Genomic DNA, 17,383 nt, shown 5'->3' with positions numbered 1-17,383 from the left:
ACAAAGAGAACTTGCAAAGCACCTAAGAAAAGATGTTGGCATTATGTGACATTCACTGCTCTTCTGCTCTGGGATACTGTTTCCTTCACTGCTGTCTCCCTATCTACTATTCATGCCCCAGGCTCAGCCTCTCTGATCTTAATATGAAGTTCTCCTTGTAATAAGTCCCCACAGCACCTGTGTACTTCCTCTTGTTGGATGCACATACTTTTACTGTATTTAAATGTCTCCCTTTCTGACTACAGTATAAATGCTATGAAGGTACAGACTTATAGCAGGTACTCAGTATACATCTTTCAAAAGAATTAACTAAAGTTAACATGTAGCTCTTTTCTGGTCATCCTGGCAGAAAGTATTTACAATTGTTCAGAAAGAGTCAAATTATATGAACACAAAACCCTTTACAGATGGGCTTACTTCTGAATTTTTCTCCTTGTTTCTAGAAAACAGAATTATGTATTGTACAATTTGAGATAACTTTCTAACTATCAAAAAGTAACTTCTCCAGACATTCACATACTATATCCATTATCACCAAAGGAAATACAGACAAAAATCCTTACTTGGGATCAACAGTACTCATAAGCTTCAGCAACTGATCTGCAGCAAGAGACTGCAAAAACAAAAATATAACAGTGAGAATACATAAAATAAGTGATTGTTTTTTTTTTTCCTTCAGTATGTTGAATGTCTTAGAATGCTCTCTGGCCAACCTCCAAAAAGTAACATTATTTTAGGCACAATCAATGGTAACCAACAGGAATATAATGTCAGTGAAACATGTCACATTAAGTTGAGCTGCTTTACCAAGTTAAATATGAATATCATAATGCTGAACAGTCTAGGTTTTATAAAACAATTACTTCCTGCTTATTTTAAGACTTTCTGAGGAGGTAACATTTCAAAGAAAAATGTAAAACAGAACTCCAAGTGCTTAGGCAGTGTAATGCAAGAATTCCACAATGTAAGGACTTTAGAAAAAAGTTTAGCCAAATTAAAGTGAGAGAAAACAAACTTTCCAAAGGAGTAAATAACAAGAACATGAATTATGAATCTATGTTCCCATCCTTTCATGACTATTTACTCTGACTCCGTAACATAATGATGTACTGGCTTCTTGTGAAACTACTCTGAACTATATAAAACGAGAAATTCTCTAATGGTTAAGTGGCTATTAGTGCAGTAACCTTTTAAACCTTTCATTCACAAGTTTATATAAAAGACAGTAATACTACACTACAGCAATCAGTTTTTTTCTGTTCTGGAAACGCAAACATAACAGTTAGTGGTACAAATTCTTTAATTATAAAAATGCGCTCAAAATTGAAGGCTTTTAAGTTGTACCTGCGAGTTCAAGTTTGCTCCAGGAAGCCCAAGTGCAGCAAGGGCAGGATCAAGAGTAGGAGCTCCCAAAGCAGCCAGTGGAACAGCGCCAATCTGTAAAATTTCAAATTTTATTTATTTAAAATTTAATTTTTGTATCTTATGCGAGGGGTCAACTTTTTCCCCCCTCTTTTAAAGGACAATGTAGTAACTAATTTAAGTCCGTAGCTATGTGGGCTCTGTTGCAACTACTCAGCTATGCCACTGTAGCTTCAAAACAAAGATAATACTAAACAAATGGGCATGGTTGTGTTCCAATAAAAATTAACAAAAATGGGGGTCTTGCCCAAAGGCTGTAGTTTGCCTACCCCCGCAATATACAGTAGCCTCAATTTTCACTTATTACGGCACATTTATCCCTATGGCCAGAAGTCAGAAGAGTATTTTAAAAAATGTAATATATTCTTGTGCTAACAATTCTAAATATTTACTGCTTCTCAGCTCCAAATCCACTGTCCTTGCCCTGTTTTGTGATAATGGAAGTAGCACCCTTATAAATATTTCTCTCTTGACATCTGGCATGATGTTAAGCTTTACCTGTAGGGGGACCTAGAAAGACACTGTGGAAGGGGTTTCTCTTCCTAGTTCCTATGTCCCCTTTCTGATTGTTACTGCAGGGGGATGCCCAGTGGTTGGTTTTCATCTTTTTAGTGAGTTTTGGTGCCATCTTCTTGGGCACCTTCTTCTAAGTTCTGTGGGCACCCCAGAGAATTTCTGTGTCATGCATCCTTTCTGAAGGAGGTGTGAAACTTAGCCTTAAGAGAGAAGAAGAATACCCTCATCTAATGTGTTTGCGTTCTTTCTTCCTCAGCTCTAGAAGTAACGGTTGCTTCTTAAACCTGTGGTTACTGTATTCATTGGGGTTGCACTAAGTAATCTCCTGTTACTAATAACTCTTTATATTAAACTTCTCCTATTCAAATTACTATGTGCTTTTCTCTCTTGCCTGACATGATTCTAATCAATAATAGATGCAAACCACGCAAAGTCCTGTAGCTCTACAGGCAGTATGACTTTCTTTGTAAGAACTGTGCAAAAAGCTCTCCAAGCTTCTAGTAATATTTAATAAATAAAAGGTACCAAACTGTACTTTAACTGTTTACAGAGAACAATTAAAATATAGCTACTATTACTATAAAAATATCTGCCTTAGTTATTACCTAATTTTATATATTGAAGATATCTACCTACAAGTTACCCAGATCCTCATTTTGTAAGTAAAAAATTAGGAGCTAAGTGACAACGTCATACTCAAAAAGATGGAAATTCCTACTGTCATCCTTTTCTGGTACCATACCAGTCACTTAATAGTTAACTGAACTCTTTAGACAGGCAAAATAACAGAAAAAATGCTATTATTTATAAAATTCTAGTTGAAGCTTGCTGTTCACTATTACCTGTGAAACCACTCACTGACCAGTTATAATCTCTGAATAAGAACACATGCAATTTGAAGTGCTTTCAGTCCTAAAATGAGATACTTCTTACAGTATCCAATCACGATGAGAAACATTACTACCAAAAATTTTCTCCAACTTTATTTCATCTTCCCCATGTTAAAAATCTCCATCAAGAATTCATCTTTATTTCAAGCCATGTACTTAATTCAAACCCCATAAGAGTAAAAGATCAAAAGGGCACTGAGAAAGAAAAAAATAGTCTGAATTTCACCTTTCCTTCTGGGTCCAAACGAACATACTATTTTTAATAGCATGTTCAACAGAAGTCTTATACCTCATGAGGTTCCCCCCCACACCCCCAATTGTTCCTTAGGAGTTATTCTGAGAGTGGCAAAACCAAATATAACAGATTTGTGATTTTCAGAATGTTCTTAAAAATGTAAATTTTCAAGACGTTCTCCCTAGTATCTACGATTACATTATAGGCTTTACAATACTGTGCACTGATCGTTAACAGCACTTAAAAAGCTCAAGTACGATTAGGTTTATCCACAATTCTGTGTTCCTTTCTATCCTTTAAGAATTCAATGAAACTAGTACCTGGGTAAGTGGGTTAGGGGTAGGCAGGAGTCCACCACCAGGCAGAAGACCTGCCACTGCATTAGCTGGTGCCAACAGAGACAAAGCCTTAGTCTCATCAGGAATAACTCCTGCAGAGAAACATCCTTGCATTAGAACACACTCTTTTGCAAGACAGAAAACACACAAAAACACCCAGAAAATGTCTCCCTGATACACCACCTGAGTTTGTTGAAAAGTACTTATGTTCGCTAAAATATAAAGCTTGACTTCTATGATTATTTATCATTAATTTTATGTCAGAATGAAACTTCAATGTGTGAAAATTTGTTTCCTTTTTCTCTACAAATGGTTAAGTTTCTAGAGTAAAAAAAAAATAGCACAATACACACTACTTTTTTGTTAACACTGCCAAGATTTCATCACCTGTACTCGATTTTTAAGTCATGAACCAAACGTAAGCAAGCACAGTCGGTTCTCCAGGGGTGTGCTCTCAACTTTCAAAAGCTGTTTTATGAACAACGACTCGTGTCGGCTGCTTCACTATAAAGCACACAGAAAAATCAAGATACACAAGACAAAAAAAGTTTGATTTAGGGGTTAATAATATGGTACAGTTACTATGATTTTCTTTTACACCTACCATACAAATTTTGTAAAAATTAAGAGAAGAAAAGTATGTAAAGGAAATATTCTGTTGGAATCAAGCGTAGGGCTTTTGCTGACTCATGAAAATGAATATGAATGTTTCTGAAGGTCTCTGAATACACACAGGATGTGTGTGAAAGTGAGTAAGAAAGAGAGAGAATAGGTAAAACAACATGGCACATTCCTTACCTGTATAGTAAAATGCTTTATGTTCCAACATGTGCCATGCTAACCATACCAAAAATGCTGCTACATGAGTGTCAGTTCAAAAGCTAACTTAGCCAAACTCCTAAAGCCAAAAACAACATGTATGTCTGTTTTTAAAGCCTAATCTGTGTATTCAGATAAAATCTAAGGGTCCTAAGACAAATATTTATGTAGACAATTTAAATTCTATCCAACAGCAAAAGCCCTATACAGATGGATTAATCTGTTAATGTGCCCAAGCCCCCAAAATGAGAGTTCAATAATACAATTAAACTACATATTTGCAAATACCAGTAGTATTTCTGTAATACATATTAAGAAACTGCATCTCATCATAAAACATACAATATGTACAGGGCACTTAAGAGAAACTGGATAAGCTGCAGAAGAAAACTGTTGGGTGGTATTTTCAGCAGGGCCTGGTATATAGTTCAGGCTGAACCAGGGAAAAGAACTGTAAAACACAACAACAAAAAAGAAAAACCACTGTTAAATAAAGGTAATGGTTCCTTCCACCTATACTGAGAAGTGCCGATAATATAAACAAATGTATACTACACAGCACTGTTATCTTGCTTGTGTCAGAGCTGTCATCAATTTAGATACCAAGAGTTATGGAGGGGTGGGGGGAGAAGATCATTTAGATATAGGGCATTAATGCATCAATATTAACAAACCTACAAAGATTATGGGATAATTTTGCATGCAAAATTATGTCTCAAGAGGATAATATTAAGTATCAACATCTTACTCAAATTAGTGCATTTGCAACATATTTCTGGCAAACTAACATCCTCTTGAATATATTGTGAGACACCTGATAGAAGATCTGCATCCATTAAAAAAAAAGTCATGCATCTGATCCTCTGATTTAAAAAAGACTATTTAAAAATAAAACTACAATTTAAAAATAGCAATGAGGCCCCTCACCAGTTAATTTTCATGCGTCAAGAGTATTTTTTTTACTGCTGCTTTGATAGAACCATGAAATACTGCATGAATGTGTAGAAATGAAAGAAAAAGAAACAGACAAAAGAAACAAACATTAACCAAGGAACCTAAATAACCCCCAAATCCATTACTATTAAGAGTTCCTTCCATATCCAGCTATCTCAGTTTTTACCAATTAAGACTATTCCTTACCGTAGACTTTGTGTCTATTGTTTTAAAACACTGACCAAGAGCCAACACCAAAGTGTAAGAGCTAAAACTAGGGTGAATGGTGACAAAGGGATTGAGTACATCAGTTATTTAACGGTGGCAACATTAATACAGCATATCATACCAAGAATTAAATACACCAAAAACAGATACTGGAACTAAATACTTCTGTAATTCTATATACACTCCTAAACATTTCATTTTCATAACAGATACTAAAAAGTTTACTATGGCCTAACAATATTTAAGAAAGCCAGTTATATGATATACTGTATTATGTTCAGGACTTGGGAACTATGATACTTAGACAATAAGAATTCTTTAAATTTAAAGCCTAACTATAGTTTTGCACATTACTCACATGATTTGAACCTTGTTTCAAAAACTGCATTTTACTTATCCTAAATCTGAATTCTGGAAATTTTCTCTTGGTGTTAAGTCTTACCCTACAACAGGCACACTGATATAAGAGAAATTGCTTAATCAAAACACACTAAACTCAAACGTTTATCAGTACATATATAATTTAAAACCTTAAAATAGGGTTCACACACTTTAATATCATGGAGATAGATGTACTATTATTACATAACATGTCTTAATCCATCTAAGAATGCAATTTAATTTCTTCAGAAAACCACAAAGGCAATTCTTCTAAATTTTAAGGACTAGACAGTTCACAACTTTTACAAGGTATGGTGTAAATGTTCACACTGGTATTCAAGATCTAAGATAGCATCTAAAGTTAACAATATCAAGATTCTGCTTCCACTGACCAGTTCATTAAGGGGAAAGCATTTAAATTCTGGTCAGTATATATGTTAAATTATTAGCCTAAAATCCAGTAATTTTATCATATTTCAGTGATTTCTTTGATCAAAATTTATAGTAACAAAAAGCAAATAAAGTAGCAGTACATTGGGAACAAACTAATTATAAAAGGTCTCAGAAAATTTTACAAAATGGAATTAAAATAGTGCTGTCTTGTCACAGTGGCTTTTTTAGATCCAAAAACCCTGCTCATTATTTTTCTGTCAAATTACGTTAACAGCCTAAAATGTAAAAAGAGAGAAAATGTAGTTAACAAATGGTTACACCAGGAAAACACTTGGGGGACTTGAGTGCTTGCTGGCCTTTAGTTAATGTCTAGAATCCCCTGTAGCTGCAGAGGACCCACTGTTTTTCAGTCATCTGGAAGAGTTTTGCATTTGCCTTCTCCACTACAAAAATCACACACACAAATAACAGAGAGAAGAATTTATTATTTAGAGATATCTAGAAAATATAGCAAGAATGAACAAGAAAATCTGGCATAAAAACAATTCACCCAGTGCCCAGCTGGCACCTAAGCTATAGGAAATCTTGAACTTTCATAAAAACCAAAATCATTGCAACCCTTGGTATACTGGAATTCAATGTGGGATTTTTTTTTTAAGTTATCTGTGAGAAGAAGTACTACATAAATAATACTAACCTAGTCATATTCAAAACAGAAATAACATCATGCATTTATTTGAAGGTTTCTACATAAATGTGCATGGAGTGAACCATTCACCTTCAGGACTTTTTCATAAAACTCAACATTAACTAAGTAGGTATATCTTAAGGAATTACAATAGGGATATGGTTTTAATGAACTTAAAATGTTTTAAAAGAATGCAAAAAGTTAAATATCTTATAAAAACAGGCCTGATTTCTAATTTTTAGAATTAAAAAAATCTGCAAGTAAAAATATAGACTGCAGTATAACAAGGGTTTCAAAATTTTAAAAGCTTAAATTTCTAACATGCTACTAACGCTCACTCTACGACTATACTGAGGTAGATGGTCATCATAGGATGCCCTCATAGGTAGTTAAACAAAGCACAAACCTTCTGCATATGGTACGACTATCAAAGCTCTGTCAACGAATACAGTGTTTGTCAGATGCTGTGCCACAACTGCTGAATCCGGATCATGGAACTTAACAAAGCAGACACGGGAAGAGACTGGCAAAGGTGAATCACTAAAAAATAAGCAAATAACATAAAAAAAGAGAAAAAGAATATAAGCTAAAACACAAATGTATGACTCACAAACATTCCAAAAGTAAAATAGGCAGATAAAAATACATACCACCGTATGTATTACTTTATTTAATCACTTCAAAAGAAAATGATGTTTCAAATAAGGTACCGCCCACTGAGCTCCTAGCAAATTGCATGTAGAGAAAAACAATCACTATTTAAATTTACAGTGTATCAAGTTAAAAAACAGTTTGTAACTATAATCTCAAGAGTCTGAGCAGACCACAAAACTGTCAACATTCTTTTCCATTAATACCATACCACCCACTTTCTAATTACAGGTAAAAATAATTACTTTTGGTTTAGAAAAATTTTCATTATTGGTAACTTTTCAGAGTTAAAAACACAAAAAATTTCCACTTCAGGGATAAAAGAATATTGCAAGAAGGTACATCTTTTTGACAATCAAGCAGTTTCTTGACCTGACTACTAAATGCTGTCATCTTTCACCTACAGCATGTTAAAACTCCTACCCATTATAAATAATTAAGGCTGCCTTACTCAGACCACCTTCAGAAAAACACACAAAAAATGTATACACTTCTACAGTACTCCAACCCCAAGTATTACACAAATATTCAAAAATTCCCTCAGTTAATTGTTTTTATAGGTGTAACAAGAGAAGTGCAACTTATGGCAGGGTAACAAAGATTAGAGGAGGATTTTTCTCTTAACCCCACACCAAAAGTTATTTGAGAACCAATGCCCTAAAGCAGTAGTAATCACCAGTGGAGTAAAACACAACAAAACAAAACAACCCAGGTTCCCCACTCTACACAAATTAAATCAAGATCTTTGAAGTACTGAATGCCTCCTCCTTCTTTAATTCTCCATGACGATTTTAACATGCACCCAGAGTAAAGCACGACTGCTTTATTATAACAGCCAATTGCATTTTAAGACTCAATAATGAAAAGGTAAATCCTAAAATAGATTGGAATGCTACTAGAATGGGGCTTGCTGCTAACTTTTCTAGTAAATTAGATTTTCGTGTGTACATAAAAATGTAATTACATCAGATTTGGCTACACTAGGTATTTCAGATAAGCATTCGTTGTGGCAAGGATTTTCCTCATAATTTAAGCACTAACATGAAGATATAATAGCTCAAGAACTCAAACCCATTAGAACTTTTAATGTTTCCTGAAAGGCATTGCCCATATATTAAGCACATACCCAAATTCAGGTTCAAAGCACAGCTGATAAGGTACATCCAAAGGGAATTTAAGCTATCTTATTACAGAAGCTAATGCCAAATGTTTTTGAAAGGATACAGTGTTTTTAATGTGGACACGGTGTTTCATCTTTTTAATGTGAAGCACTACTGGTCTATAATTTAACAATGCTGCACCCATAGTAGTGGAAAGAATGTCCTTTCAACAACTGTAGAAATAGCATCACTTTTAGAAAGTGTATCACTTTGTATTTCTTACATATCCACCTTTTTAGCACAAAATTAAAAAGTTCTTTAAATTATGCTATCATTTCATTCTTAACACCTACCACGATGGCTTGGGAAGTAGACACTTAAATTGCTGGAAAAGTGATCTCTACTATTTCTCTGACACTGTCATCTGACTAAAGGAGAAAATGACTATATAATAAGCTGTTAAAAGACATCAACCCAGTGAACAGTTCTTTTTATAAGAAAATTAGGAAATACTGCCTACGTGTTCACAGTGTATTTCCATTAATTCAGCAATTAAAATGCTTCATATTTTTTCTATCCATTCATGTCATTGCAATATTACAGCTATTGCTTGCAGCTATTATTTAGCTATATCAAACCTGTAAGTGATGGGAAGCTAAAAACATGAATAATTAAATACTATGGAAAAGAGAGTCGTAAGTCACAGTAAGACAACACAGAAGGGCAAATAATTCATCTCCTCCCACTTCAAAAGATCTTTTTTAAAACCATTACTATTTGGACCCACGGGTACACTTTTCTATGTTCACTTAGAATTTATTAATAAAAGACACATACTAATAAGATAGCATGTTAGTTTCAGACTGATGCCTGAAATTAATTTTTTTTAAATTCGTTTTATGTTTGAGACAAAAAGAGAGAGAGCATGCGTGTTGCACGAGCAGGGGAGGGGCAGAGAGCCAGACACAGAATCTGAAGTGGGCTCCAGGGTCTGAGGTGCCAGCAGAGCCCGATGCAGAGCTCGAACTCACAAGATGACGTGAGCCAACGCTTAACTGACTGAGCCACCTAGGCGCCCCTGAAATTAATTTTCATACCTTAGAATTTTGTGCAAGTACCACTTCCAAAAATATAATCGTGTAAGAATTAATATAGATGAAGCAGGGCTGCTGAAAAGAACTGAGAAGCAAGATAGAAAAAATTGAGCCCTGTATGATGCTTTTGCCTTTAGGTACAGAGTGGTAGTATTTTTCCACTGTTTTTTAAAGTGTCCTCTAAGGGTTGTTTCCAAATCTTTTGGGATGCACAAAGAAAATTGAGATTTCTGTTTTTCATCAAGCCTAATGAATCTGAGAATCCCTTTTGTAGGAGGGCTTTGATTCATAAGATCCACTGTTAATATACATGCCAACTAAAGTATGATAACTAGTTTAGGCCACCGATAATACTTTTTCAACTCCCACTTTAATACTGTTAACCAAACCATTTCTGGGTGGAAAATTTTGAGCATACAATCATAAACAAAGGCATCTCTTAGGCTCCCAAAACAACAGGTCAGTGACAATGTTAACATTCACCTGAAAATATGACTCTCTTGCCCTAATATGCCCTCTTTTTGTGTCCTTATTCAGTTATAAAGAAATACAGTAAAATGTTGCATTCAATTAAAAAAAAAAGTTTTTAAAGATAACGTTACCAAACTATTCTGTTGTTTATACTTATTACCCCTGATATACTTATTTTTGGTGCTCACTTCCACAGCACATATACTAAAATTGGAATGATAGAAGATTAGCATAGCCCCTGTGCAATAACACTCAAATTCATGACATGTACCATACTTTTAATTTTTTCTAATATATTTTTTGTTACAAGGTTTGTAAACTTTTCCTCAGAAATTTAATGTATGATGATTTTTTTTTTGCTGTGAAAGAAAACTAATTTTATTTTTGTTTTCCAGTTGGGATAAGCAAATGAGTTCCACGTGAGTTTGTGAATAGTGAATTAACTTTCAGCGACTTGAAATATCAAATATATACTACATCAGAGTCTGCTATAGTTATGGAGCTGGGTCTACTTGGCTATGCCTTCATTGAAAATAAAGTCTTTTGGTAACTATAGAAAAATAATCTATTTTTGGTTATTTAAGTTACTGACGTTAACCTTCAACTTAATGTGTAACTTTGACACATGCTTCCCTGGGATCATTAACCCAATGAACTCTCTGGTTATATTCTCCATTCTGAAATACACTAAAACCACACATTTAAAGAATACCTACTAACTGTAAAAGAATGATTCCACTCATAAGTTGCTTGGCTAAATAATGGAAATCCTTATCAAGCAAAGCAGTGAAGGACAATCACGACACTGGGGTTGAAATGCTAGTTCTGACACTGGTAGAGTAGTTTGGGAGTGCAAAACAAACTATGTGAATTTCAGTTCACTCTTCGTAAAACAGGCTCAGATAAAATAGGAAAGCATCTAGCATATACTAGACATTCAGACAATGTTGAGTTTCCAATATGCAATTTAGGAACAAACAGAATCAAATTAACTATTTTCCTTTAAAAGAGAGTGAGAGAACACCAACAGAAGCTTCTCAAATAGCTGTATGGCTGTCATACCAAAGAAAGGGTTAGAATATTATTTTTTTATGAAACATTATTATCACTGGGTAAAATTATAGGCCGGTGATTTTCTTAAAAGAACCAAGAGGGGGACTCAATAATGAAACAAAGGGAGAAACCTTCTTGAGATTGTCACTGAAATGTTTGGCATAATCCCAGGTCCTAGAATCTCCCTAGCCCCTGCCAATAGGCATTTATAAATCAGCATGTCAGCAGTGGTGGGTTAGGGCTGTCATGCTCCCCAGGTGATGCTGGTGACACAAGAGGCCACATATTCTAAAAGAGGGAGGAAGCTAAACCTAACCTGTCAGTTGGTAATTAGGGCTTTAGAGAAAAACAAAGCAGTTAAGTTGAACAGAGAAAGCAGGAAGCAGCAGTGTTTTATTTCTATACAGGGTGATCAGGGAAAGTTTCTCTGATTAGGTGACATTTGAGTAACAAAAGGAAATAAGCATGTCATAGGTATACCTCTAGGTGAAAAGAGTTCAAGGTGAATATAAATGCCTTTTGAGGAAAATAGAAAATACATATACCTCCTTAAAAAAGTGGCAAATGTGTTTACAATAGATTTTATATATTCTGACCCATTCAATATTATTCTCTAAGTAAAAAAGTAGAGTTTTTGAATATTTTGGAATGATGAACCTTTCTGGAGTCCTATGTCAGATTCCATACCACATTATCCCTGGCAAGCTACCGCCGAAAACTGTAGTAAGCTTACAGAAACTGTCCATAAAGTATTTCCAAATTATGCAGGTCAGATTAGCAACTGAGACTTACATTAACATTAAATCAACATAAGTAGGAATCTACATCCATACTATTCAAATCACGAAGGCAACTAGGGTAATATTAGCATCTACTATATTGGAACCTTACAGTTTCAGATGAGAAAATTATATGTAGAAATATATATGAAGGGATCAAAGAGCAAAAATGTGTCAATATTTATCTGCTCTCTTCCCAAAACAGGGAAAAGAGTTCTTAATGCACAGCACTCCAGATCATGTTATCTGATGCACATAAGTTATTCTGTTTCTGATGGAACTACTCCTTTGATAATAAAGCAAAAAAGTCAGACTCTGGTCCATCATGATTCTAAGATGTTGATCATTCATTAGGTAAAAGAGGAACCAGTAAACAGCCAACACCTCTGTCATCTGTTTATAAACGCATCATAAGAACAGCATTTTCAAAACTAACAAAACATTCTAAAGTCAGCAACTGTAATGATATTCTTAATAACTTGTCAGACTGGAAATAATTATTTCATAATCAATCCAGTATGTCAAATACTTCAAGAAATAACATGATTACAAAAATCATATCGGTCATTCTCATTTTCTGCCCTTTTACTGTTTATTAATTTCACTAACAACTTGATAAATGGTATGTCGTGGGAAAACGGAATAAAATATTTTTGTATGCTCATATTATGAAAGCTATTTGCCCTCCATTACCAAAGGCAGTCAAGTTTCCATTCAAAATAACAAAATGCTCCCCGAATTCTACACTCCGTGAAAATCAAGCATCTCTCTGCATGAATATTTCCCGAAAATTAAACACACCAATCTGAAAACACTAAGAAATCATTTGAAAATATTTTAAGCAGAAAGTGATGAAATATGCGAAATACTTAATACTGCAGTATAATCAACCTGTTATTTTAGAGTAAAAAGTACTTAATGATTTATTACAGCCACAACAGTGGATTCCTTGAGGACTCCAATTTCCTGTTTAGTACTTAAGTGACATCATAAAACTCTCAATGTACAGCGGGTACCCTGCGTTCATTAGACAATAATATTTGAATTTTCACTCTTCACAAAGAGCACATCATTTTATTTCAAATGTTGGTTCTAGTATTTATCACGTAGCTTACTTCATAGCTTTAGTTTTTCTTTGCAATTAACCCACTCATTTAATATTTTCGCAATGAGACAACAGAATAAAAACAAAAAGCCATCAATCGAAATTCAAAAATTTAACATTCTATTAAATTCCTCTCAAGAACAATTGTGAAACATAAAGGTGTACGTTTTTTACACAAAAGAAAACCTTACGTTTCGGCTATAACCCATTTTTGTCATTAAAAAAATTAAGTATTAAGGCTCACTGAATTGTCAAAGAATATTAACTCAAATATATTCACTGCGCCAGAATCAGTTAACGGCAATACATAACAGTTAAGTGAACTGACAACAAACTTCATTATCAAATTAACATAGGAATGAATAATTTTGTTACTTTTCAAAGAACTCAAACATCTGACTTAAAAAAAAACTATATACAAAATTCATAAAATTTAGTTTGCCTTCCTCTCTCTCAATGCTCAAGGAACGACCACGTTGGCACAATTTAAGAAAAAACCCCAAATCCTGAGATTTTAAAAGGCTGTGCCTCTTTAATTCCCAAAACACTGTCTTCGCTTCTTTGCGTTAAGCCTAATACGCAGTTTCTTTCACAAGTAAATCAACAGCCTGCCTCAACTAAAGCAACCTGGTCCAAGGGAGCGTCGACAAGGGCCTAGGAAATGGTGTAGTTAGGCCCCGAACGGGGAGGAGTTAGTAAAAACGGTGATGGTGGACGATACTCACTCTGGCGGGAAGAGGCGCAGTTCGTCGATCTTGCCTAGGAAACCGAAGAGGGTCCGCATCTGCTCAGAGCTAGCGCTCGGGGAGACATTAGTCACCTGGATTACCTCGGTGCCGCCGCCTCCGCCGCCACCGCCGCCGCCACCGGGCCCGCCGCTGGGGCCCGGGCCCGCAGTACTGGGGACGACGGTAGTGTTGCTCATGGCGCTGCTCGCGTTCTCGCTCCTGCTTTAACACATCAAACACACAACAAACAGTGAGAGGGAGGGGGAAGAGGAACCGGTTCGCCGGAGAGGAGACAGACGTGTGTCCGCTGTTACAGCCGCCGCTGCCACCGCCGCCGTTCCTCCACCCCGCCGCTTGTCGGGGGTGGGGGGGGGGGCGAGAGCGCGCGAGTTCGAGACCACGAGAAAACAAACGGCCGCCCCCACCTCGCTTTCCAACCACCTCACTCGCGGGCCCGAGCTCCCCACAATGCCTTGCGGCGCAAGGGCGCGTCACCGTCGACCCCGCCTCGCGCAGGCCCAGCAAGCCTCGTCCGCAGCCAGAAAAATGCGAGGCACCGCGGTCTAATGGAGGTCGTCGTCCCTCTTCGCTACCCCCACCTTTTTTTTTTTCTTTTTAAGAAGCGGAAGTCATTAACTTTAAAAAATAACCATTCACTCCTCTGCAAAAAACTGCACACCTTAGCAACTATCCTTATTAGAAATGACCACGATATTTTATTTCTTCACACAGAAGAGCTACAGATCTGTCCAGTTACTACGGAGATTTCCTCGCTAGTTACCAAATTTTCCTCCCCATCACTATACAGTTATAAACCTTTACATACATTTTGGAAACATTAACTTTTTAACCAATTTGCGTTGCCACTAAAACCTTGAAAAGAGATTTCAGTGTTTTACTTTAGCGCTTAACACACACATTTTATTTCACAAGTTGACTTTTTAAAATCACACTTTATAGTACCTAAATATATTCAAGTATATGATCTGAAATTTCTACAGAAAAACTTGATTTACATACATATTATCTTGCTTAAAATAGTTTTGAAGCTTTGACGATGAAAAATTGTCTAATTTTTCAACCTCATCTGAACTACTCACCCATTTTATCCAAACACGTGCAGTTCCCCAAACCTGACAAAATCTTTCATGTCACTGTGCCTTTATATAAATTATTAATGCCTTCCCTCATTTTATCTGCCTTCCTCTGTGGGGCCTTCCTTCCCTCACACAACTTCTGCAAGCTGACTTAGGGCTTCCTCTTCTCTGCTCGACAACAGAGGATACATATACTGTATTTGTTATGTTGACATGTATCTCCTCCCAAAGCCTTTGAGTTTTCTGAGTCAGTTTAAGACTCAGGGAAATGTCTGTCACATAGTGAACGTCCAATAAATGTATTAAATACATGAATAAATATGCCTTAATGACAGAGCCATTCACTCTAAGACGATTGTTAAATATTTTACTTGCCCCTAAATATTTTTGGAGGCTAACACCTGAAGCTAAAACCTGAGGTCTTACAGGATATTTTTGTTCATTAATACATCTATGCAATAAAGAAGTCAAGAGTGTGATTTGTGAGAGATTAGAACACAAAGTTATTGAGATTTGGATGTAGAGGCAATTAGCTAGGTTTATGCACTAAGTCCCTTCTACTAGTTCTTATAAAAACAAGGGTAGGTTGGTTGCATGTAAGTCTCAGTAAAATTACAAATTACAACTAATGGCATGTCACTCATTGGTGTGTACTTGTGAATATAAAAAATGTCTGATAATTTATTTTCTCACTTTGAAGCTAACACATGTAACTGCCAATTACAGACTCTTAATTTGTTAAAGTTAATTTGTATCAGGACACACAAAACTGAGGCTGCCCTAGTGGCCTGGCCCAAGTCATAAATCTAAACCTAAGTCAGCCTGCACCTACGGGAAACACCTACCTCAAGAAACCTAACTTACACCAATCACAATCCTCTAACTCAGCTTTTAGTTAACTTATCTTATCTAGAAAACAGGGCCTGCTAGCTTTATAAGAAAATCCCTCAACCTCCTGGCCAATCATGTCCTATTTCTGTGCTGCTTCTCCTAATCTTCTCTAGAACACGCTCTTGTCCAAAATCTTTTGGGAAGGGTGTTTAACAGTTTGTGAGGCACCGTAATCCCCGAATCCATGGATTGTCTTCCCTGGAATAAAGGACATCAAACTGATTACCAAATTGTTTTTTGCTTTGTTTTGTCATATGAAAAGTTCAACACTTACTAGAAGTACCTATCATGTGCCAATCCTGCTACATTGTTCTATGATAAAAGGACAACACAAAGGCAGGGTTCATACCTGCCTTTTTTTTTTTTTTTCTTTAATGTTAGCATGTTTTTATTCTTTATTGGTGGATACACAGAAATCTTTTATGTTACTCTACATATATCTGACATATTTCATAATTAAAATTATACATTCAAACCAAAGAGAGTTTTGTGGTTAAACCATCAGAAGCCAGTTTATGTATAATGACTCACTGAATATGCCAATAGATGGTGCTTCCAAATGGAGAAACAATGTGGCAAAAAAGAATCTTATTATAATAAAGAGGATTTTTGAGTATTTTCAAGTCATCTGATAGGTAGAAAAAACACTAGATCTAGAGCCAGAAGAGTGGTCAGAATACCACCCTGTTATTTATAAAGCGTGATTTGAAGAAATTTCACTTCACTTCTAAGAATCTACTTCAATCAGGACCTGAACCATAATCATGAAAATCTTTGTAGGTCTAACAAGTAGATTAAATAATTAACTACCTTGAGTTATTGTTATATGATGCCCATAGAAATAACTAAAAGCAAATAAATATATCAAAGTAAATAACAAGTATATCTATTTTTATATCTATTTTTTATGTTTATTTATTTTTGAGAGAGACACAGAATCTGAAGCAGGCTCCGAGCTGGCAGCATAGAATTTGACATGGGGCTTGAACTCACAAACAGCAAGATCCTGACCTGAGCCGAAGTCAGACACTTAACTGACTGAGCCACCCAGGTGACCTGAATCTATAGTAGTTTTAAATCACTTCAGATTTGTTTAGGCTCCTGATTAAACATAACTATAATATAGAATCTGAAGATGGGTATAATGGTCATCTTAATTTACTTTAACGTCCATATCATAAATGTTGTTAAAAACTTACAAATTCCTTCAAGTATTATGCACCTGTTATGTTCCAGGATTTTCCTAGACATTAGGAATACAGTAGAGAAAAGATAGTCAATGTCCCTGATCTCATATAACTTTAGTCTGACAAACTTTCAATGAATAAACACAAAGATGTATGTGAATAATATGCCATGATGAAAATAAACCAGGATAAAAGATAGGGGAGAAAGTGTTATCGAGCTGAGACTTTATTTTATTTTTTTTCAACGTTTATTTATTTTTGGGACAGAGAGAGACAGAGCATGAACGGGGGAGGGGCAGAGAGAGAGGGAGACACAGAATCGGAAACAGGCTCCAGGCTCTGAGCCATCAGCCCAGAGCCTGACGCGGGGCTCGAACTCACGGA

At 35.7% G+C, this 17,383-nt stretch overlaps 2 protein-coding genes and 1 pseudogene across 8 annotated transcripts in view; 2 read left to right on the top strand and 1 right to left on the bottom strand.

Annotated features, from left to right (window-relative positions):
• The window catches only part of ANKRD13C (ankyrin repeat domain 13C), a 123,741-nt gene extending 113,048 nt beyond the window's left edge, over positions 1-10,693 (top strand). Inside the window, exon 13 of the mRNA XM_086717269.1 lies at positions 10,555-10,693. Coding sequence (XP_086573395.1) covers positions 10,555-10,571 — 17 coding nt within the window. The 3' untranslated portion in view covers positions 10,572-10,693. The remainder of the gene's footprint in view (positions 1-10,554) is intronic.
• The window catches only part of SRSF11 (serine and arginine rich splicing factor 11), a 45,234-nt gene that overhangs the window by 14,411 nt on the left and 13,440 nt on the right, over positions 1-17,383 (bottom strand). For 2 of the 7 annotated variants that reach the window (XM_086717270.1, XM_025935369.2), the window contains exons 1-5: positions 13,822-14,236; positions 7,250-7,383; positions 3,384-3,493; positions 1,345-1,437; positions 564-613 (exon numbers count right to left, since the gene is read on the bottom strand). In XM_086717270.1, the coding sequence (XP_086573396.1) occupies positions 564-613; positions 1,345-1,437; positions 3,384-3,493; positions 7,250-7,383; positions 13,822-14,021 (587 nt within the window). In that variant the 5' untranslated portion in view covers positions 14,022-14,236. The other 5 variants (XM_086717273.1, XM_086717271.1, XM_086717272.1 and 2 more) reach the window with 5 other exon arrangements.
• LOC112849075 (U6 spliceosomal RNA) lies at positions 10,340-10,439 on the top strand (annotated as a pseudogene).

This window comes from Puma concolor, chromosome C1 (assembly GCF_028749965.1).
Source record: "Puma concolor isolate L17-30 chromosome C1, mPumCon1.1.hap2, whole genome shotgun sequence".
NCBI lineage: Eukaryota > Metazoa > Chordata > Mammalia > Carnivora > Felidae > Puma > Puma concolor.
Note: the sequence above shows the minus strand (reverse complement) of the source record. Positions and strands in the feature narration are given on the sequence as shown.